Source organism: Muscardinus avellanarius (assembly GCF_963383645.1).
Source record: "Muscardinus avellanarius genome assembly, chromosome: 9".
NCBI lineage: Eukaryota > Metazoa > Chordata > Mammalia > Rodentia > Gliridae > Muscardinus > Muscardinus avellanarius.
In genome coordinates, this window is record NC_137795.1 from 101,551,813 (window position 1) to 101,575,447 (window position 23,635).

General features: G+C 36.4%; 1 protein-coding gene across 1 annotated transcript; it reads right to left on the minus strand.

Annotated features, from left to right (window-relative positions):
- Window positions 1–15,319: 15,319 nt before the first annotated feature.
- Window positions 15,320–18,303, minus strand: LOC308267188 (cationic trypsin-3-like; the record flags this gene model as incomplete). Its single annotated transcript, XM_080701750.1, has 5 exons — window positions 15,320–15,469; window positions 15,993–16,129; window positions 16,681–16,931; window positions 17,644–17,815; window positions 18,264–18,303. 5 exons carry the CDS (start codon window positions 18,301–18,303, stop codon window positions 15,320–15,322), a joined length of 750 nt encoding a protein of 249 aa, XP_080557876.1.
- Between the last annotated feature and the right edge of the window lie 5,332 nt (window positions 18,304–23,635).

Sequence of the window (23,635 nt, forward strand, 5' to 3'; positions counted from 1 at the left end):
GAAACTTCAAAGCCCTTTAAAATGTGAATACTTTTCCAAAAGCCAGTGTAAGACATGAAGTCACTAATATCAGAGCAGAAATAAAAAAGTAGAAAGTAAACATACAAACAATCAACAAGACCAAAAATGTTTTTCTTAAAAAATAAATGAGATAGATATAACCAAAAGAAAAAATCAACCCAAATTACTAAAATAGGAGAATAAAATGTGACATTACTGTGAACAGCTTGGAGATATAGAGGATTATCAGAAACTACTTTGACAAACTATTCTAGGCAACCATAGAAAATTTCAAATGATCACACTACTAAAGTCAGTGAAAGCAGTATGTTCCTCCAACGTAAAGGTTCATTTGTTTTTATTGCTGTCACAAACACCTAAATATGTCACCTGTTAACCATTTCTCATGGTCCTTCTGTACAACCTCAGGAGTTTACTTGTTAACTTTATTTTATGAACTTTCTGCTGTGTCTGATGTCATCTTCTTAATTGGAGTGACAATAACGTCTGTAAAAAGCCAGTGGGACTTCACCTCTGAGTGTGGCCCTCTAGTTTCCCCATTGAATCTGTGCTTCATGTCTTTGTCACTTTTTTTCCTCTCTGGTGTAGGATCTTCTGACAGAAACTCAAAAATCCAAATACAGATTCAATTCTGTGACACAAATATGAATCACTAAATTTAGATATCAGCCTTTTTCCATTTTCCTGAATATTATGGGATTGAAAGCCACAGACACACCTAGTAAGAATGGGTTTCCAAAATAGAAGTATATATTTGAGCAAATTGCAGGACAGACCTTCAGGTTTCTACAGTCCTGAACAAAAATACTAGGTTATGCTTGGTTCAGGTTTGAACATTTTCTCAAAAAATATTGAACCCTGAGCCCTTAATGTTTAATTAACATTGTGCTACAGCATCTCATGCAGGCCTTGAGCAAAAGCTTAAGTTCCCCATGAGTATAAGCATCTCCTTCTTCAAAAAATATTTTAAGATTATTTAGATTATCATGTGTAATTGGAATTTTATGAATAAGCATTATAACTAATAGGCAGCGGCATATGAGAGACTGAGTCAGCAAAGATCTTTTTTTTTTTTTCCCAAGGATAAAGTTTGGGCCAAAGAAAAAGTTCAAGCTGACCTTATGATATGAGGCAAAGCATACTTTCTATGATTTACTAAATGTCTGGCATGCTGTCCTGAAGTCTGTTAAAGACTTTTTCTGTACTTGAAGTTTTCTGCTTGCGTGACTGTGGTTTTGTCTATCCTGCCAAAAAAGCAAGTATAAAGATTGTAACAAATCCGGAATAAAGTAGGAAAAGCTAGCATCTGGTCTCCTGTGTCAGAGTCTTCTCTCACTCTTGACCTCGACTTTTCTCTCACCAACACATGATCCCTGACTCCTGCTAGGGCTGGACCCCAGCAACATTGGCTCTGCACAGATATTTCCTTTATCTTATGGTTGTTTTATTTATATACCCAAATTTTGTTTTAATTATTATAAGAAAATTTTTTCTTCTGACAAAAAGAATTTTGTTTATATTTGAGATTACAATCATTAAAAAGAGAAAGTAAAAGAGTAATAAAAGCCATAATTTATTTTATGTCTCACATATAGTGTTCCTAATTTATCTCAATTTTCATATTTTATGGTTTCTGTCACTCATTAACTAAAATATTAAATGAAAATATTTAGAAATAATTTATTCCTATTATAAGTAATTTGGTAATTTTATACATTTATTTATTATTTGATATATTGAAACTCACACAATTTTCACTCTGACTAGTTTATTATCCTTAACTGTAGGTATTAGAAAAACACTGCACATGGGATTCTACACCAATAATCCCCTGGACTCTTATAATGTGGCCGTTTGGAAGGTGGGGGGGGCACTTTTTTCAAACACTACCAATATACATGTTTAGAAAGCTTAACAACAACCATAGAAGTTATCTTTATCATTCCCACTTCACGGACGTTAAAACTAAGGCAAAACAAGTCCCTGGGCTTTTCACAATCACACAGAAAGCTCCTGGTGGAATCAAGATTCTAATACAGGAAATTGTACTTCAGACTCTGTCTTCTTAACATAGTAATGCAGATCATTGCTGTTTCATAAAGCAACTGAAGTATATGGAGTGTTTTTTATATCTCATTCACTACTGAAGGGGTGTCTATTCATATACTCTTAGAGTCCTTGCAGCCCCTAAAGGAGAAATCCCAGAACTACACTCCCAGGGACTTGCACAGCTTTGATAATCACCCTGGTTCTGAAATTTTGCAGTCCAACACAAGAAAGGAGTAACAGTGGCAGATATACCACATCCTAGTCACAGCTCCCCTTGGGAAAACACCCAGCATGGAAACCCCATGGTCTCACAAAGCCTCGATTAACTTCCAGGGTCTGAGACTTTGTGATACAACCCAGTAAAGGAGTAGTGGTGACTGAGATTACCACAGACTCGAGATCCAGAGCACCCTAAGTGAAGTCGAAGTGACCCAGGGAAGAACCCAGAGAAGGCACAAACTTCTGAAATCATGGGAAAGAGAAATAACAATGGAGCAATGAATGCCCACAATCCCACAATATCAGAAGCTGATAGCACAGAAATTCCGAGAACTCCAGAAGATCAAATCAGAAATATAACTGTAGAAATAATACAGGATCTTTGATAAAATTTAGAGAGAGTTCAAAAGAAATAAAGTATGCAATCATTGAAGTAAAGTCCTCAATTCAAAGTATAAAAAATCGATTAGACCACATGGAGAATAGAATCTCGCTCCTAGAAGATGATCACTCCAAAAACGAATGCATAGTTTATAATTTAGAAAAAGATCCAACAGCAGGAATTTGACATTGAAGAAATATGGGCCCATTTTAAGAGAGCTAACCAAACAATAATTGGAAGAGAGGAGGAAAAAGAATGTGAAACCAAAAAGGATCAATAATCTCTTCAAGGAAGTAATAGCAGAAAAATTTCCAAACATAGAGCAAGAGGTCAATACACAGGTCCAGGAAAATTATAGAACTCCCTTTAGACAGGATCAGAAAAAAGGTTCCTCATACCACATAATTGTCAAAATGACCAATGTAGAAGCCAAGGAGAGAATCTTAAAGGCAACAAAAACAAAAGGTCCAGTGACATTCAGAGGCAAACAAATTAGAATCACTCCAGACTTCCCAAAACAAGTCAGGAAAGACAGAAGGGCTTGGAGTAACATATTCCAAACTCTGAAAGAAAATGATTTTCATCCAAAAAAATTTTTACCCATCTACTTAGTGAGGCTTTCAGCCACTTAGTGGAACCCTGTTTCAAAAAAATATATATAAAATACATCTGAGAGTATAGCTTGGAGATAGAATTGCCCCTGGGTTCCACTCCCAGTACCACATAAATAAATAAATAAATAAATAAATAAATAAATAAATAAATATAAAAATAAATACATAAAAAGGGATTCTTTTACATTATCTATACTTTCCTTCATTGAAAATAAGTTTAGAGCTGGGCATGGTGGTGCACACATAATCCCTGCACTTTGGAGGCGGAGACAGGAGGATTGTGCAGGTTCAAAGCCAGCTGCGCTGGCTGAAGAGAACATGTTTCCAATTAAAAAATAATAAAAAAAATTAGGTCTAGGAGTGTATCCCAGAAGGAGAAGGGTTTCCAGAAACCCCAGTATGCCAAAAAAATAATAATATTAAAATAAGTTTAGAAAAATAGAAAACAGGTTCAAGGCATTAGGAAGTTGGATTATATTTATTCCTGTTTAATTTGGGAAAAGGTAGCAGTCAGTATAAATAATACTAGCTTCAGATTATAAATAGTTTTCTTTTATGTAGCTCTTGCAAATTAAATGACATACATAAAGCAGAGATGTTTTATTAGCAAGTTATTTAAACATTCCTAAGGTTTTTGATCTTTGGAAATAACATATTTGACCTTTATTCCTCTTGAGAAAAAAAACAAACTCTTAGTATTCAAGACTCTGACTGACATTCTCAGTCACTTCCAAGAGCACAAATATGTTTCAAGTATCATTTGTAAGTTGTTAGAGGTCTCAAGACAAGCACTTAGTTCATGTCTACTCTACTTTTTTCTCATTCATTAAGTTTAGCTCAAAGTTCAGAACATAGAGTGTTCTTAAGCCCTCTGCTTTGAACTTGCTCACCATGATATTGCTCAGGTATGTGGCTTGCAATAATTTCTGAACCTATGTATCTATGTTTTAGCATTTTAAGCTTCTTAAGACATATCCTAAATTAACAATTTGCTGTTTGAACAAACTTACATAGCAAGAAACCTGCTGAATTTTTAACAGGAAACTCACCAGCAGCTCCCAGAAAAGCAAGAAAGAGGAAGAGGAAGTTCTTCATGGTTGCTCACTTGTTCAGCACTGGAAATGAACACCTATTTTATCCATACATATTTATTATTCCAGGTTTGTAATTGACACTCATGGCCACAGGTGCTAGAAACGTGATTTCTTTGGGAATTTCCAGAAAGCCTCACTGCCTTAGACAGATCAACATTTGCCTTCTAAAATTTGAAGTGTTTTGAAAAGATATGACCACACTTTCCAACTCACTAAAAATAGCCTTTTCCTCTAAGGTAAACATTACTGTTTTTCTACCTGGCACAAACTCCTAGACATCTCACATATTAAACATTGTCTCAAAGACCTTCCGCACATGCTTCTTCGGTAGTTTTCCTCTTAACCACTACCTCACAGGCATTCTACATCTACTCAGCAGTGTCCAAATGTAAGCTTCCTGCTTAGAAGGACAACATATGAAGAAACATAGCCACCATGACCTCACTTCTGAGTGTAGTCCCCTAGCCTGCCTCTTTGAATCTTCAACAGCATTCTACCTCCAAGCTAAGCCCCTATCCATATTTGTTTATTCTTTAGGTAGAAACAGGGTTTCACTGAGTTGGTAAGGGCCTCACTAAGTAGCTGAGGCTGTCAGCAAACTGCAATTCTTTGTCTCAACCTCCCAAATGCTGGGATTATAAGTGGGCAGCACGACTCCCAGGTCTTTGTCATTCTTTTACACTCAGGTTTGTTGGTTATTCATGACAAGTGGTGCCCAAACAGTGCCACATGAACATAATGATAAAAGAACCAAGGACTTTGCTGAATTTGTTGATCAGTTCTATTAGCTTTTGGGAGAGTTTGTTGGGTCTTCTAAGTATAGTATCATGTCATCTACAAATAGTGAGAGTATGAGTTCTTCTCCTACTTGTACCCCTTTGATTTTCTTTTATTGCCCTACTGCTCTGGCTAGAGTCTCAAGTATTATATTGAAGAGAGGTAGTGATAATAGACATCCTTGCCCTATTCCTGTTCTTAGGTGGAATACATGAAGTTTTTCCCCCATTTAATATGGTGTTGGCTGTTAGCCTATTGTAGATTATCTTTATGATGTTGAGGTATGTTTGTTCTATGCTGATTCTCTGCAGTGCTTTTATCATAAATGGATAAATGATTTTGAGCATCTATTGAAATTATCATGAATTTTTTCTTTGGTTCTGTTTATATGATGAATTACACAGATTTATTTTTATACGTTGATCCAGCTTTGTATACCTGGGAAGAACCCTACCTTGTCATCATGTATGATTTTCTGGATGTGGTTTTGAATGTGTGTTGAGCGTATTTTTATTTTGTTTAGCAGTTTTACATCCAAGTTTATCAAAGATATAGGTCCATAGTTTTTCTTTCTAAAACTGTCTTCATTTAGTTTTGGTATTAATGTGATATTGGCTTCACAGAATGTGTTTGGGAGAGTCATTTTTTCATGAAATATAAAAACGTAGGTAGAGGAGTATTGGGATAAGCTCTTCTATAAAGGTTTTATAAAATTCATTTGGGAAACCATCTGGTCCTGGGTTTTTCTTTGATGGTAAGAGTGTGTGTATGTGGTAATGGGGTTCCTGGAAGCCCTTATACCTCCAGGTACACTCCCAGATACCTATTTTTTATATTTTTATTTGGAAACAGGGTCTCTTAAGCCAGCACGGCTGGCTTCAAACCTGTGTAATCCTCCTTTCTTCACCTCCCAAGTGCCAAAATTACAAGTGTGCGCCACCACACCTGGCGCTAATGGTAAGATTTTATTGCTATTTCAATCTCTTTGATTGCTATTACTTTGTTTAAGTTTTCTATATCTTCTTAACTCAGTTTAGGTAGATTGTATTTATTTAGAAAATTATCAATTTCCTCCAGATTTTCCATTTTGTTGGGATATACTTTTTGAAGGTAGTTTCTCATATTCCTCTAGATTTCAACTCTTTAGTAGTAATTATCTTCTTGTATGTATCTATCTTGTTAATTATTTTTTGAAAAACCAGCATTTGCAAAGTCTCTGAATACAAAATCAGTTTTAAGAAATCAGAAGCTTTTCTGTACACTAACTATAAATCCACTAAAAAGAAATTTAGAAAACACTTTCACTCAAGAATCCCACAAAGAAATAAATTACTTAGAAATAAACATTAAAAAAGAGGAAAATGACCTCTAAAAAAGAAAATTATATAATATTGAAAAAGGAGAGACTTCCGGGAAGATGGCGACCAAGAAAAGCGGGGCTTAAGAGCCCCGCTAACAACCAATCTCCTTTAGCACAAAATCAGCGCCTTTCATAGCCAGAAAACACCATTGCCAGAGAAACAAAAAAATCACCAGGCTCCAGAGAGAAAGCAGTCTGAGAACAGAGCTCAGAGCCACAGAGGAGATACACCGGCCTCACGCCTGAGGACAGGGCAGCAGCACCATACTGCCGGCGATTTCACCGAGCGGCTACAGAAATCCGAGGTGAGCCGCTGTGGAACAGCCAGGCGGGATTTCTCAGCCAGGGAGCATCTAAAGCTACCATTGGCTGAGCTCAGCACATGCTGCAGGGATTCAGAGTGGAAATCAAAACCAAGAAGAAATACACCAGCCTCACGGCCGAGGGCGTAGTAGCAGTGCCATATTGCCACCGGCGGCAGCAGCAGCAAATTCACCGAGTCCAGTACAGCTATATCTGCGTGCTCAAGAACAGTGAGTCAAATTGTGGGCCACAGAGGAGAAATCCCAGTACTATACTCCCTGGGACTAGAACCAGTGGGGGAGTGGCGGTGGCAGAGATATCACACCATAGGATAACGTGCAATCTGGCACCCCCCACAGTCTAAAGCAGCCTCTCTCGACTCTCTGGGTCGGAGACTCTGTGATACAACCCAGTAAATGAGTAGTGGGGTCAGAGATACTACAGACTCGAGATCCAGAGCATCTTAAGTGAAGTCATAGTGACCCAAGGGAAGAACTCAGAGAATGCACAAACTTCCGAAATCATGGGAAAGAGGAATAACACTGGAGCAATGAATGCCCACAACCCCACAACATCAGAACCCGATAAAACAGAAAATCAGAAATTTCTAGAAGATCAAATCAGGAAAATAACTGTAGAAATAATAGAGGTGTTTCGAAAAGAATTCAGAGAGAGCCAAAAAGAGATAAAGGATGCAATTAATGAAATAAAGGCCTCAATTCAAAGCACGAACAACCGACTAGACCACATGGAGAACAGAATCTCGCTCTTAGAAGATGATCATTCCATAAATGAACGCATAGTTTCTAATCTAGAAAAAAATATCCGACAGCAGGAATCTGATATTGAAGAAATATGAGCCCAATTCAAGAGAGCTAACCTAAGAATAATTGGAATAGAGTAGGGAAAAGAAAGTGAAACCAAAGGGATCAACAATCTCTTCAAGGAAGTAATAGCAGAAAAATTTCCAAACATAGAGCAAGAGGTTGATACACAGGTCCAGGAAACCTATAGAACTCCCTTCAGACAGGATTGGAGAAGAGGATCCCCACGTCACATAATTGCCAAAATGACCAATGTGGAAGCCAAGCAGAGAATCTTAAAGGCTACAAAAACAAAGGGCCAAGTGACATTCAGAGGCAAGCCAATTAGAATCACTCCAGACTTCCTAAACCAAGTCATGAGAGCCAGAAGGGCTTGGAGTAACATATTCCAAACTCTGAAAGAAAACAACTTCCAGCCAAAAATTTCCTACCCAGCAAAACTATCCATCAAATTAGATGGGGAAATAAGAAGCTTCCATGACAAACAGCAACTGAAGGAATTTATGTCTTCAAAACCAGTGCTAGAGAAAATACTCAAGGAGATTAACTGCAAAGAGGAAATGGGTAATTCACGCTAGAACAAAAGAAACAAGAATTTCCATCCAGCCGACAACTAAGCAAAGAAGAATAAACAGTATCTCAAACAGAAATAAGATCTTAACATGTTGGGAATTAAAAATTATCTCTCTATAATCACACTGAATGTAAACGGCCTCAACTCCCTAATAAAAAGACATAAAGTGGCAAAATGGATTAAAAGCCAGAATCCATCCATCTGCTGCTTACAAGAAACACACCTCACAAGTAAAGATAGGAACAAACTCAAGGTAAAGGGCTGGAGCAAGGTAATCCATGCTAATGGTACTCGAAGACAAGCAGGAGTAGCAACTATGATATCAGACAAGTTAGACTTCAAACCCAAACTTATTAGAAGAGACAAAGAAGGTCACATTTTACTGGTAAAAGGAATAGTCCAGCAAGAGGAAATAACAATAATCAACATCTATGCCCCAAACATAGGGGCAGCTACTTTCATAAATCAAACTCTTTGTGACATGAAGCCACACATAAATCCCAACACAATAATACTGGGAGACTTCAACACACCTCTCACAATACTAGACCGATCTTCCAGACAAAGGGTAAGTAAAGATGTCTCAGAACTAAAGAACACCATTAACCAAATGGACCTTTTGGACACATATAGAATATTTCACCCAACTACAGCAGAGTTTACATTTTTCTCAGCTGCTCATGGAACTTTTTCCAAAATAGATCACATCCTGGGACACAAAATGAGCACTAGCAAATTTAAAAAATGTTACATACTTCCCTGTGTCATTTCAGACCATAATGGAATGAAACTAGAAATCAAGTATAAGAAGACCCAGAGAAACAACATAAACATGTGGAGACTGAACACCACACTTCTGAATGAAGAATGGGTCATAGAAGATGTAAGAGGTGAAATCAAGAAATTTCTAGAAACAAATGAAAATAAACAACATATCAAAATCTCTGGGACACTTTGAAGGCAGTATTAAGAGGAAAATTTATAGCACTGAGTGCTCACATAAGAAAAACAGAAAATCTTCAAATAAATAACCTTATGACACACCTCAAAGCCCTTGAAAAGCAAGAACAATTGAACCCCAAAGCCAGCAGAAGACGGGAAATTATTAAAATTAGGGCAGAAATTAATGAAATAGAGAATAAAAAAACAATACAGAAAATCAACAAAACCAAAAGCTGGTTTCTTGAAAAAATTAACAAGATTAATAAACCACTAGCCAACCTAACTAAAAAAAAAGAGAGAATCAACCCAAATTATGAAGATAAGGGATGAAAAAGGAGACATTACTACTGACAGCGTAAATCCAGAGGATTATCAGAAACTACTTTGAAAAACTATACTCCAACAAAATGGAAAATCTGGAGGAAATCGACAACTTCCTAGATAAATAAAACCTTCCTAAACTGAGTCAAGAAGATATAGAACACTTAAACCAACCAATAACAATCAAAAAGATTGAAATAGCAATAAAGAGCTTACCATCAAAGAAAAGCCCAAGACCAGATGGTTTCTCAAGTGAATTCTATAAAACCTTTATAGGAGAACTAATCCCAATACTACTCAAACTATTTCGGGAAATAGAAAAAACCGGGACTCTCCCAAATACATTCTATGAAGCCAACATCACACTAATACCCAAACCGAATAAAGACAGTTCAAGGAAGGAAAACTACAGGCCTATATGTCTGATGAACTTGGATGCATAACTATTAAACAAAATACTAGCAACACGCATTCAAAACCACATCAAGAAAATCATTCACCATGACCAGGTAGGGTTCATCCCAGGGATGCAAGGCTGGTTCAATATACAAAAAACAATCCATGTAATTCATCATATAAACAGAATCAAAGACAAAAACCACATGATCATCTCAATAGATGCTGAAAAAGCATTTGATAAAATTCAACATCCATTTATGATAAAAACACTGCAGAGAATTGGAATAGAAGGAACATATCTCAACATCATTAAGGCAATCTACAATAAGCCCACTGCCAACATCATATTAAATGGGGAAAAACTTCAAGAATTTCCCCTAAAAACTGGAACGAGACAAGGATGTCCACTATTAAAACACAACAACAACAACAACAACAACAACAACAACAACAACAAAACAACAACAACAAACAACCGATGCTGGCGAGGATGTGGAGAAGTGGGAACTCTAAGACATTGTTGGTGGGATTGCAAATTAGTGCAACCACTTTGGAAAACAGTATGGAGAATCCTCAGAAGAATGGGAACAAATCTTCCATTTGATCCAGCAATACCACTGTTGGGTATCTACCCAAAAGAAAAGAAACCAAACTACCAAACTAATGCATGTGTATCTATGTTCATAGCTTCACAATTCACCATAGCCAAACTATGGAACCAGCCAAGATGTCCATCAACAGATGAATGGATTACAAAACTGTGGGATATGTACACAATGGAATTTTACTCAGCCATCAAAAAAAAACTCAATTACATCATTTTCAGGGAAATGGATGGAACTGGAGGACATTATGCTAAGTGAGATTAGTCAGGCACAAAAAATAAGAAATCAGATGCTTTCCCTAATATGTGAGAGTTAGGGAGAAATGGGTCATAGGAGGAACTCTTGGAAGAGGATCAGTAACTTTTAACTCTGTTTACATTGTCTTGGATATACAATTTTTTTTTTTTTTTAGGGAGTTTATTTACACTTTTGTTGCCTGTGCCATTGAAATCATATCCAAGAAATCACTTCCAATTTCAATGTTGTGAGGTTTTATGACCCAGATTTTCTTCTAAAAGCTTATAGTATTAAGATGTATATTTAGGTCTTTTATCTATTTTGAGTTAATATTTGTATATGTGTTAGGTAAGGGTCCAATTTTATTCTTTTTCATTTATTATTATTTTTCAACAATATTTAGTTAAAAGACTAGTATTTCCTCCACCAAAAGTTCATGGAAACCTTGTCAAAAATAACTTGACAATGTATGGAAGAATTTATCTCTAGGCTTTTATTTAGCTCCAACGGTTTATATATCTGCCTTTAGAACAGTACTACACTGTTTCAATTATTGTAGCTTTATATGGTTTGAAATCAGAAAATATACATCTTCTAGCTTTGTTCTTCTTTGAGACTGTTTTGGGTATCTAGAATCCATATTCCATATCAGGATAGATTTTTTCTGAAAAATAAATAAATAAATGTATGATAGTTTCACCTAAAAAAAAAAGAAAATAATATTCTCTGGTAAGAAAGAAAGCAAAAAGAAATATTGAAATGTTATCTTTAAGTCATCAAAAGTTTGGTGCCAGACAAATGAAACTGTTATGTGAGATTATCAATGTTAATATTGTATAAATTGCTATAATACTAGATGTCAACCAGTAAGCCAAGCGTGGGAAGGAGGGATGGGGAGGGAATGGGGTGGGGATCGTGGTAGGGGCTAACTGGGCAAGATGTGCATGTATGTCTACAAAAGTATTTTCTTTATACCACTATGATGTATGAATACATTGCACCAATAAAAAATAAATTAAAAAAAATAAAATAAAACAGGAAAAAAAATTTTTTTTTGAAAAACAAAAAAAAACATAATAGCCAAAGTAGTTCTCAGCCACAAAAACTATGCAAAGGAATCACAATAAATGACCTTAAACTATATTACAAAGCAATGGTAATAAAATCAGCATGGTACTGGAACAAAAACTGATAGGTAGATGAATGGAGTAGAATAGAAGACTCAGAAACAAATCCACATACTTTTGACAATTGATTTTTGACAAAGGGGCCAAAAATGTACACTGGAAGAAAGATAGCCTGTTCAACAAATGGTGTTGGAAACACTGTTTAGCCATATGCAGAAGAAAGGAAATAAATCCCACTTTCTAATCTTGCACAAGATTCAATTCAAGATGGTTCAAAGACTTTAAATTAGACCAGAGACCTTGAGGTTTTTTGAAAAGTTGGGGTTGAGTAAGAAACAAAGATGAAGGTGTTTTGTTGGTAGCCATTGTCTCTTGAATCCAGTCCAGGTATTTGCTTATCTTGATGTAAACACCAGGATGGCCTTTCAGAGCACAGCCAGAGCCCCAGGAGACAATGCCCTGGAGCTCTCCATTGCAGGCCACAGGGCCACCAGAGTCACATTGAGGACAAAGGAAAATGCAATCAGATTCTTTTTCATTCCCAATGTTAGAATGGAGTTCAAGATACACCTTTATACTTCAAGAAATATTATTTTATGGTGCTGATCCTCCATGAGCAACTTCTTTCCCTCTTGAGATTCAGCTGTCAATTTCTTTGTTTATTTATTTTCTGTTTTTTTTTTTTTTTTTTGTTAACAGGGTCTCACTAAGTAGCTGAAAGCCTCACTAAGTAGGTGAGGCTGGCTCTGAATCTGCATGATCCACCTGTCTCAGCCTCCCAAGTGCAGGGATTACAAGCATGTGCCACCACGCCCAGCACCACAATGCCTGGCTTTTATCATTATCACTATTCTTCATCTTCTTTCTTTTTAGCCACTCTTCTTATCTTAATATATCCATTTGACAAAAAAAGGTGAGGACCAGAGGTCATTAATACTGTCAATTACCTTTGCTCCTTTAACAAGGGTGCCATTTCAAAATTAACACAGAAGGGAGTCTGAGTGCACTGCTAATATAACTAACTTCTGTGTATCCATTTGCCAATGTATTATTCTTAAAAAAAAAGCCTCATAAAAGCACTAAGTCCCAGAATGTAACCTCCTTTTTCTTCAAAATCTAGCAAAGTTAAGAGAATATCGATTGTAAGGCTATGTTAGAATGTTTAGAAACATGATCTTGAAGGAAATTGGCTTTCCATTATGCACACTGAAAACCAGAGCAAGTTACTGTTGTGTGTAGAAAGCTGTTTTCTTGCACTTACAACAGAACCGTTGATCCTTGGTATGCTAGCCATGTATGCAGATTAAAGAAGCTAATGGTGACAGTGGCACAGCTTCTGCAGCCTAACATAAAATACTGCTTCTCAGTGGCAAGCATTTATGGAACCAAGCTCACTATAGAGAAAATATGTGTCAATATCCAACAAGCCACCGTAGACAAGCACTGAGTGGGATGAATTTCCTACATTCTGAAGAAGTCCTGTGAAGGAAGGAGGTGCTGCTTTTCAGACATCATGAGGGACAGAGCTCTTCTTGGAGAGTCACTGATTTCTTGAAATTGTTCTCTAATATATCATATGTGTGCCATGTTCTTGGAATTGTTCTTGTAATTGTTCTCTATATGCCATGTTCTGTGGGCAATTTCTTTTCCCTTTCAGCAATCTATCCCACTGCCCTGGTACAACTGAATTTTGAGCGTAACAACTGTTAACACTAATTTTTTCAAAATTCTGTCTTTATTTTGCATATTTTCACTTTCATTTTAATGTCTTATGAAGAATATTTCACTGATAACTGTATATTTGGGGTTCTGAATTACTTTTATATCTCATGTTTGTCTCATTCCCAAGGATTGGCATTCTTCTGATATTAACTCATTGAACATTTTGAATATCATTAAAATGCATTTATGCACCTTCCTTAAGGCCCTTGATTCTTAGGGTGATTTCCAAACATTGTGCCAGAGTTTTTATGTATTCTGATCGTACTTCTTATTATTTTGTTTAGTGCTCTCAAATATTCAAGTTTAGTGAACCTTTCTCCAAGTACTGGTTTTATTTTTGTGTTAGTGAGGATTGAACCCAGTCGCATGGTATCTCTCCAAATAAAATGAAAGCACAAACATGGGAAGACACAAGAAATTCCATTCATGCTGAGCAGCTATTGATGCAGCAGTCATGAAAGGATTCACTTTTCTTGTGTTTCAAGATTTGTAAATGGAAATATTTTTCCAGAGTTTTGCTTATAGATTCTGACAGCTATGAGAAAGTGAGACATTTTCTTTATCCTCTGGTCTATCTGAATCAGCACAGTTGACAGGAGAGTCTATCTGCTTATTGCAACCCTGTTTGCCTGACAGCAAATTTAAAAGGAGCATGGTCCATTTTACAAAAGACTTCACCCTGAAAATAGCTTTTGTATGATAACTAGGTATGGGAGTGTAAGTTTTCTAGGGCTGGTGATCAGTTGCATTAGGTGTGACACCTGTGGACCAATCCAGTTTGTGTAGCACCCCTAATTAGGAAGCTAAGTGTTGGGGGAGGTGTGTGAGATACAAGAAACATGAGGTTTAATGGTTTCTCTATTTTAAATTAATAACACAAATCTATCATAAACAATGCAAGATCAAAGATCAAATGGGAACTGTAACCAAGTGTTATAGAATTGTGTCTGATATATTAGAAAGGCACCTAATAAATTTATTAAAATAGGATGGTGTTGTAAGCCACAGGAAGTGCACATGCCTAAAATTCCAGTACTTGGAGGCTGAGACATGAGTATAACAGTTTCCATGCCAGATTCAGAAACGTATTGAGACCCTCAGAACTGAGTTAGACCCTCTTTCAGAAAGAAAAATAGCAGCTAGGTGTGGTGGCACACACTTGTAATCCCAGCATTTGGGAAGCTTGGACAGGAGGATCCTCCTGAAGTAGCCTCAGCTACTTTGTGAGACCCTTTGCAGCTTATTGAAACCCTGTTTAAAAAACAAAGAATTAAAAATAGGGCTGGCGGTGTCCTCGGAGGTAGAATGGCCCTGGGTTCCATCCCCAGTATTGAAAAAAAATAAAATAGGGCTAAAAGTATTGCTCAGAGGTAGAAAATCTTTATTTACAATCCCCAGGACAACACCACACACACACACACACACACACACACACACACACACACACGTGTCATGGGAACACTGGTCTCCAAATTACATTATCAATATAGGACATAAGGTCCACAATGGATCAATAATTTATATTGATTAGTATGGATGATTTCTTCAATAACTTTCTAAAATCTTTTAAATGCATATTTCAACTTATCCCTCCTTAGCAGAAATTTTCAAGAGAAAGTAAAACATATCAAGGAATATTTGTAGACAGATGTGGTGCAAAATAAAATCATTTTATTTTGGTACTGAGTTCAGGCTTGAAAAGAACATTAGGCTCACTAGTCAGGATAGATCATGATAAGGTAAAGGTCATTAGTTGGCAGCAATGGTCTCTTGAATCCAGTCCAGGTAGTTGCAGACCTTGGTGTAGACACCAGGCTTGCCTTTCAGAGCACAGCCAAAGCCCCAGGAAACTATGCCCTGAAGCTCTCCATTGCAGACCACAGGGCCACCAGAGTCACCCTGAGAAACAAGAAAAGGACAATCAGACTCCTGTTTTTCTCTAGCACAGAAGATGGAATCCATGTTATCCTTCTGTGGTCTGGGAACCATTGCAAGTTTATGATTCTCCACAAAACACATTACTTAACACTTAAGAGCTAAATATCAGTCTCCCTTCTACAATTTGTTTCTTCCCAGTTGCTCCTGTCTATTAGTTGGTCCATAGGACCAAGGAAAGCGAGGACTGGAGCGATCTGAGTCTGTTTCAGTATATACCCTCCTTTCAAATGGGGTTTATTCTATGGATACCTCCTAAGAAGTATGCTTCAGTGTACTATCTGCACAGAAACTTCTGTGTAAATCTTTAGCCTTAATACTATACAATATATAACACCACATAAATAATTAATTCATCACAAAGCTATTTCTCACCTCTCAGTATTTATCTCTATAGTCTTAAAGGTATGCACGTTGAAAAAAAATCAGGGGGCAGATGAGGAAGAATGAACTAATGGTAGGAAAATTAAAAAAAAAAAAAACTCACCTGGCATGAGTCCTTCCCACCCTCCAGGAAGCCCAGGCAGAACATGTTGGCAGTAATATCGCCTGGGTAGGAGTTGTGACAAGAGGAGTCAGAGAGGACAGGAGCATCCAGACACTGGAGGAGGGAAGGGAATTTCTCTGTTGGATACAAGCAAAATGGAAGATTACCCACAGACATCCTGGAAATTTCCTTCCTACTCTATATACTCTGTTTCTCACTACACCAAGTTTTTCTTTCAATTTTTTAATAACTTGAAATTTGACTGAACTTTTTTTGTCTAGATAGATTTCAAGGTAGTTTTAGCTAATATGTATTAATTATTTGAGACTAGAGGAGTCACTATGGATCTCAGATGCAGAGATATGTCTGTGAAGCAAGTATATATTTCAGGTAATTTCAATTTCTTTAGCCACATTTCTATTTACCTCTCTGTTTCTAATTCTCTGTACATTATTTGGTGGCTTGAAATAAATACCTTAACATTTTATAATAAGTAACTTTTCCGTGTTCTCAATATTCTTAGAAAAGGAGAGTTTCTATGTAAACTAACAACTTTCAAGGGTGCAGACAGCCAAAATTAGCCTCTGGCAACCTTGCCTAATAGGAAAAATTGAGCTAATTGTCCCTCAGCATGCCTTTTACTTCTCATATTTTCAGGCTTTATTCTGGTGTACCAGGTGACACTTACGTCCAAAGCTCAAGGTGTTTCCCCAGCCAGACACAAGGCACTGGGTCCCAACAGATGGACAGGATCTTGGCAGAGAGATTGCGGACACTCGAGTGCTGATGGTGGCAGGTGCTTTCAGTTTAACCAGCATGATGTCATTATCAATATTAGTCTTATTATATTTGGGGTGGATGATCATCTTTGCTACATCAATAAATTGCTCATTTCCTTCAATGACATCAAGATTGTGTTCTCCCAGATGCACGGAGTATCTACCTCTGTCAGAGGAAAGGATTAAATTTTCCTAAATATCCAACATGAGATTCCTTATTTTCTCCCATTACCTCCTTGAATAGCAAAAGCACAGGTTCCCTTCTCTCCTCTTCAAATGTTCAATCTTTCAGGCAATTATGCACTTAAGGTCTTCTTGTGCAATATCACATGAGATACAGATTAGAAAACTTTTGCCCCAATGTCTCTACTCTAGAAATCCTAAATCATGCCTTCTTGTTAGAAGAATAAGGTATAGGAATAGGAACCATAAATTTTAAGAAAACTATTGGAGATGAAAAGAAGATTGATTCTTCCTGCCTTATTTTTCCCTCTGAGATTACCAAGTATCATTGGGTGAGGCATTTGTCATAGACATTAGAAAATATCAAGTTACAGAATAGAGGGTTTAATTTTATTATCCTCCCAGAAAAGTGAAATACTGTATTATTTTTACTCCTTAAGTAATAATCATTAGGACTATATCTTGATTTCTGTTCTGAGCTATTTCTAAGATTCTTTCCTCAAATACTCTTTGATTTTCATACCTGGGATGCCAAATTTTAAGAAGGCAGCAGTCCTACACAATAACTTACCTTGTTAAGGAACAAACAGGAAAGTTTTCCATCATATTTTTAATTTACTTTATCTTTGTTTTCTGTGGCTAGAGAAGAAATTGAACCAGACATAGGAATGTGAATTATGGTCACTTACAACAAGTAGGATTTGTAGCAGTGAGCCGCAGACAGGACCCACTGATCACTGATGAGGGAGCCTCCGCAATAATGTCCATCAACATCCAGGGACACCTGGTAGGGAAGGGCATTCTCTGAACAGGTGTAGCCCCCGACGATCTTATCATCATCATCAACTGTGGGGAGAGCAACTGACAGGAAAGATGGAAACACAGTGTCAAACATCCAGCTTGCAATGTCTTCTCATTTCTGATGATTAGCAGACCCAGCAGAAAAATGAGAATATTCTCTTGCCTCACATAATCAGGAATGAAATGTTTAATGTAACTTTTCATTTACATTTTAGTGTTTCATACATTAAAGTATACTCTACTTTCATCTCTCTGTTTTTAGTGTATTTACATGATATTCAACACAACTCTCTTTCCCTGTGGCCTCTATTGTGACCCACTCCTTTTGATTATGACTTTTCTTGAACAAGTGAGATTTAATTAGAGCTAAACCAATATCTAAGACCCTGTTGTCTTATCTTTTTCAGCTACCTGATTACAGAGCCTAAAACGAACATTTGTTGTTGTTTTTTCCATAAAAGTAGAGAAAGAACAGACTCTTTCTGATTTGTTCATTAGAAAGACTCACCAGCAGCTCCCAGGAAAGCAATGAAGATGAAGGTCTTCATGATTTCTCACTGGATCTGGAGTGAGAATTGGAGGAAGGCTTTTTATCCATTGGTATTTATACCTTCAGATTTTTATTGACACTAATATCCACAAGTGTCAGAAAAATGATTTCATTGGAAACACACAAATCTAAATTTAGAATTTGATTCTCTGACTCATGGAAGATGATTCACCACTACATTTAAACATTGATACTTTTCTTTTTTTTCAGAAGGTTATGGGAATGGAAGTCACAATCCCACCTGGGAGAAAGTGGGTTGATAGAAAAAGAGGCTGGATTAAGGTCACAGGAAAAAATCTCCAGGTTTTTGCATTCACATACAAATATTCTAGGTACCTGGATTTTTCACATGTGTACTTTTGTCTTAAGAAATAACTCAGACTATATACACTTTGTGTTTACCATTGCCTCTAACACAAGTATATGCATTGTTTCATGGTAGTTTTCATTTTGTACATCTAGGTTAAATTTTTATTAGTAGTAGAGAAAACATGTTTCCTCAAAAATAGTCTTCTCATTGGTAATTAAAATATATAAAAATGGAACAGTAAAAAATGATTCCTACTGGTATTTGTCTAGTGCTAACTCTGTTTCAGGGAACAGTAAACTCACTTTGTCTCCACTTTTTCATTTCTTGGATTTAGTTATCTACAGTTAACCAGGACCCAAAAAATTTAAACATAAATTTCTAGAAATTGTAATTCAAAAATTTAAAATGACTTTTGTGACATTATATTGATATACTTGTTTTATTTTGATCACATTTTAATGTACTTATGTACCTAGATAAAAAATGAAAACTTATCACATGCATGCTTGTTTAACAAAATTTTGGCACTACCTGAAGTTTCAGAAATCCAATGGGTCTTGCAATAAATTCCAAAACACTGAGGGCACTAGCTTATTTAAGTCCTTTCTACATTAAGTTAATAATTCTGATCATCAGCTCACTTGAAGCTTTCATCATCACCAGTTTGCTGGTGAGACTTGGTGACAATCAGGCAAGATCCTGGTGGAGCCAGGATTCCATCATAGAAAACTGGGCTTCAGAATGAATGTACACATGAAGGCCATGCAGAATTGTGGGCAGATGATAATGTAAGTGTAGCTTGAGAGTTTCCTATGCATCAGGATTCATGGAAGAGTAGTCCATGCATCCATTGTTCCAGCTGTCACAGACATCCTTATAAATATGGTTCTGAACTTTTCACCATTTCATCAAGTTTGAAGAACAGAAGGTGTAGCAGAGTCAAATACTTCTCATGTAGCTTCCTAGCTGCTAAGAGGTAGCCCCAGCATTCAATACTCAAGCAGCCTCATACAGGGCCAATGTCTTTCACTGTGATTCAAAATATATACAAGAGATGCAGTGTGAGCTCTATCAACTCAGGGTCAAACTGAACCAATTCTAGCCATTAAATAAATATTGTTTTGACAGCAATTATCTTATATAATGAAGACAAGACCAAGAACCCAGAGTGAGTGAATCTTAAGACATAAGCTACAGTAGGATAGAGTTCTTAGTTTCCACTCATAAACATTATATCTCATCTCACCTGCCAAAAATTAGATGAGACCATCTCCTTAGACCAATTATAATAGCTGAGATAATTTCTGATTTTGTTTTTGTGTTGATCCTGAAATTTTGTTGGAACAATTATAATGTAATCAAAATCAGAACTTTATCATCTTGAAACTTTTGATATTGTTGTTAGATTCTGTTCATATTCAACCCATTCTGTTCATATTTAACCCATTCTTCCTTAAATATAAAAAAATCTAATAAGAACTAGTAAGTACAATAAGTCAAATAGTCTAGTAGGTCACTAATTTAATAAACAACATATATACTGTATAACGTTTTTGGTGTAATGTTAGAAGCTACATATTAAGGTTTGTAATGGCACTGTAATAATAATAATAGGTTTTTGCAATTAAGTTTATTGGCTCATCGTTTTCCCGGTCATATAATTATCTGAGCTGAAGATAAGAACCTATAGAGTGATAGGCAGAACAAGGGTAGCACCATGTCAGAAAGACAGACATGGTAGAATGGCTCAGAAGTGAGACACTATCACCTTTGAAATTGAATTCATTAACTCGTCCCTCCTATTGTGCTCCTCAGTAGTCTCCTGCTCTGCCACTTATCTCTGCTGTGTAAACCTTTTGTGGCAGCACTCTTTGTTCATCCTCACAAGGACAGATAGGTCTGACATCACTGATCAGAATGTATCACTTAGTTAACCGTGTCAGGAGGCTGCACAGTAAAATCTCATATTGTCCTTTTTTTATTTTTACTCTTAAAATTTAAAGTTTGCACTAACCATCTATATCCCTGTGGAAGTCTCAGCATCCCTTATCTCTATCTGTTAACAGTTACCTTTTATTTTGAAAACCTGTTTCATAATAAGGAAAAGAAAAACATTGAAATATAGCTTTTTAAACTATAAAGGCTCTAAGGCTTTAACTACTTTGTGTTATTAATTATCAAAATTTTGTCAATTTAACTTGCTTTTATTTCTTTTAACTTGATTGGAACTTTTGTGAAGCTAACTCTTTCCTTCTAGTTGCAGGTATCTCTATTTTTAGTATTCAACATCCTGCATCTTATATTAGTTGCTATGACAATTAGTTCCCAGTAAACAGTCATATTTTATCTGGCAAATTCAACCTTGTAGAATTTTTTCTTTCCAGAGAAAGAAAAAATGAATTTTATTGTTTTGCCTACAAATAGATATGCTTATTAGCAATCAATGATAACTCAATGAAATATAACCTACTAGTTTGCTTTTTTGCAGTTATTTTAGGCTTGTGATATAAAGATTAATATAAATAATGGAAAGATAAGTTGAATTATATTGTAGAAATTGGACATTTCTGAAAAACTGGCAAAATGAAAGAATCACAGGAAATTTGATTCCTTTCAGGGTTTTGTAAATTACAGAGAATGTATAAAATTTAATGCAAATACAACTGACTGTTAGAACAGTGTGTCTCTGTAAAGCTGGAGACGTTTGCATCTATTCAACACTGTAATTAAATTTTAAACTAATGTTAAAATAATTTTAAAGTATTTTTGTTGAGTGGTAATAGACATTGAACTCAAGGGCCATCTAAATGATAGATATACCCCTGATGGTTTCAATTTCTATTTTTAAGCAGGATCTCTCTAAGTTACCTCACACTGGCCTTGGAACTGCAATCATCCAGTCTCAGCCTCCCAAATGCCGTAATTACAGGCACATGACTTCTATCCTGGCAAGTAAACACTTTAATTTGTTATGACATAGAGATTCTTGTTATTTTCTATAAATTATGGCAATGGTATAGATTAAAACAATAATTCAATAATATTTCTAGAGGAAAAGAGAATTACATTTGTTTTATTAAAGTAGATTTTCTTAGATAAACAGATCATGTGAAAATTTGAGGCTTCTTGCTTATTCATGCCAGAACTAACAACTAGATTATAGTATGTACTCAGTTGAAGAAAAGCACATTCTACCCAGCTGATATATTCTATCAGATAAAATATACATATGTGCTTACATATGTAAATATGTTTACATAAGTAGATAAGCTTTTAAGAGTTATTAGTTCAATTTACATTGATAAGAAAGGTTATAAATATGAAGTTCTCAGCTGAGTATTCTTAAAATTTCAAGTAAGAGGACATAAATCATTTTATGATACTATAATTAGACAAAACACTTGAAAAAATCTATGCAATGATGCTATTTCTCCAAATATCAAATTACTGCCTCTTTTTTTTCTATTTGCTACAAAATATTCCATGTATTTTGTAATATTATTTAATCAGGAACCAGTACTCCTAATATTTTCTCTGACTATTCTGAGTGTCCACTCTGCAGTTTTATCTACAGAATAAATGGATTATATATTTGACAAGGCCTTAAAATATTTTTCTTTTAATTCTAGTTTAGAACCAAGTCTTTGCTTTCCGGTCTTCCATCTGCTAATCACCTTCCTTTCCTCAAAGAATTTGCCCTGATCAGCATCATATTCTTTTGATCTATTGTGTATTTAACAGTCAGCATGGACATGCCAGAAAGCCAGTGTTGACACTGTTTGTTTCACTGTCCATCCTTAGTGCATTAAACAGAGCCTGAACTACAACAGGCCCACAAGACAGTATTGATGAGTCACCAATTAGAAGAATGAATAGAACACTCACATTTTCTCCATTGAAGAATATGCGATGTTTATTAAGTTAATCCTCTATATGAAAAGTTGGCCATCTGAGTTTGCTGGTTATACATATTCTGATTCAGTCAAACAAAGATAAGAAATAGCGAACAAAAAGGGACTTTATACTGAGTGTGTAAAGACATTATTTAGTCATTATTCCCTAGACAGTACAAGAGAAAATATCTTTATTTGGCTTTCCATTGTACAAGCTACCGTCAGTAAACTAGGAGGGACTGAAAATTTACAGATGATATACACAAGAAATCTGCATATTCTACCCACTCTATCTGATGGAATTGAATTTCAGTATATTGGGAGGTTTCGGGGAGTTTGGGAACATCCCTCATGTGCTTACTAAGGGATGACCATATCTAAAAGGTAGTGATTATTACAAACCAAAGAAACTCTGTGTTTTGATTGTGTGTTTCAATGATTCCTTCATTGAAAAGGAATTGGCATAATTTCATTTAAATTTTGGTTTAGAGTGTATATTAACTGTTTCCTAAAAAGATGCCCTTTTTATTTTCTGAAAAAGTTGCTTTCCAATAAATTTTCTGAAGCCATTCCTAGACTTTTTTTTTTGTATTAGTGATACTGGGAATTAAACAAAGGACTGGACTTCCGGGAAGATGGCGACGGAGGAAAGCAGCACTTACAAGTCCCGCTAACAATTGAACTCTATTACCACAAAACTAGCACTTTTCAGAGCCAGAAAACACCACCAGCAAAGGAATAAAAACTGTAAATACAAGGGACAGAGAAAAAGGGCTGGAAAAACAAGACACCAGAAAGAAACCAGCCCAAAGTGCCATGCCCGCCGTGGCGCGGAACATGTGGAGCCGGGGCACAAAGGGGCCGGAGCGGCCACAGCCGCGGCGTGGAGCATCCGGAGCCACAGTGTGGAGCAGCCAGAGCCACGGCGCGAAGCGGCCGGAGTGGCCAGAGCCTAGGCGCAAAGCAGCCGGAGCCGCGAGTGAAGCAGCCGGAGCGGCCGGAGCTGCAGTGAGGAGCGATGCGGCCTACATCTTCCCTAGCAGCACCAGGCTCCAGAGAGGAGGGAAACTCAGAATGAAGCTCAAATCCAGAAAGAAAGTACGTCGGCCTCACGGCATAGAATGCAG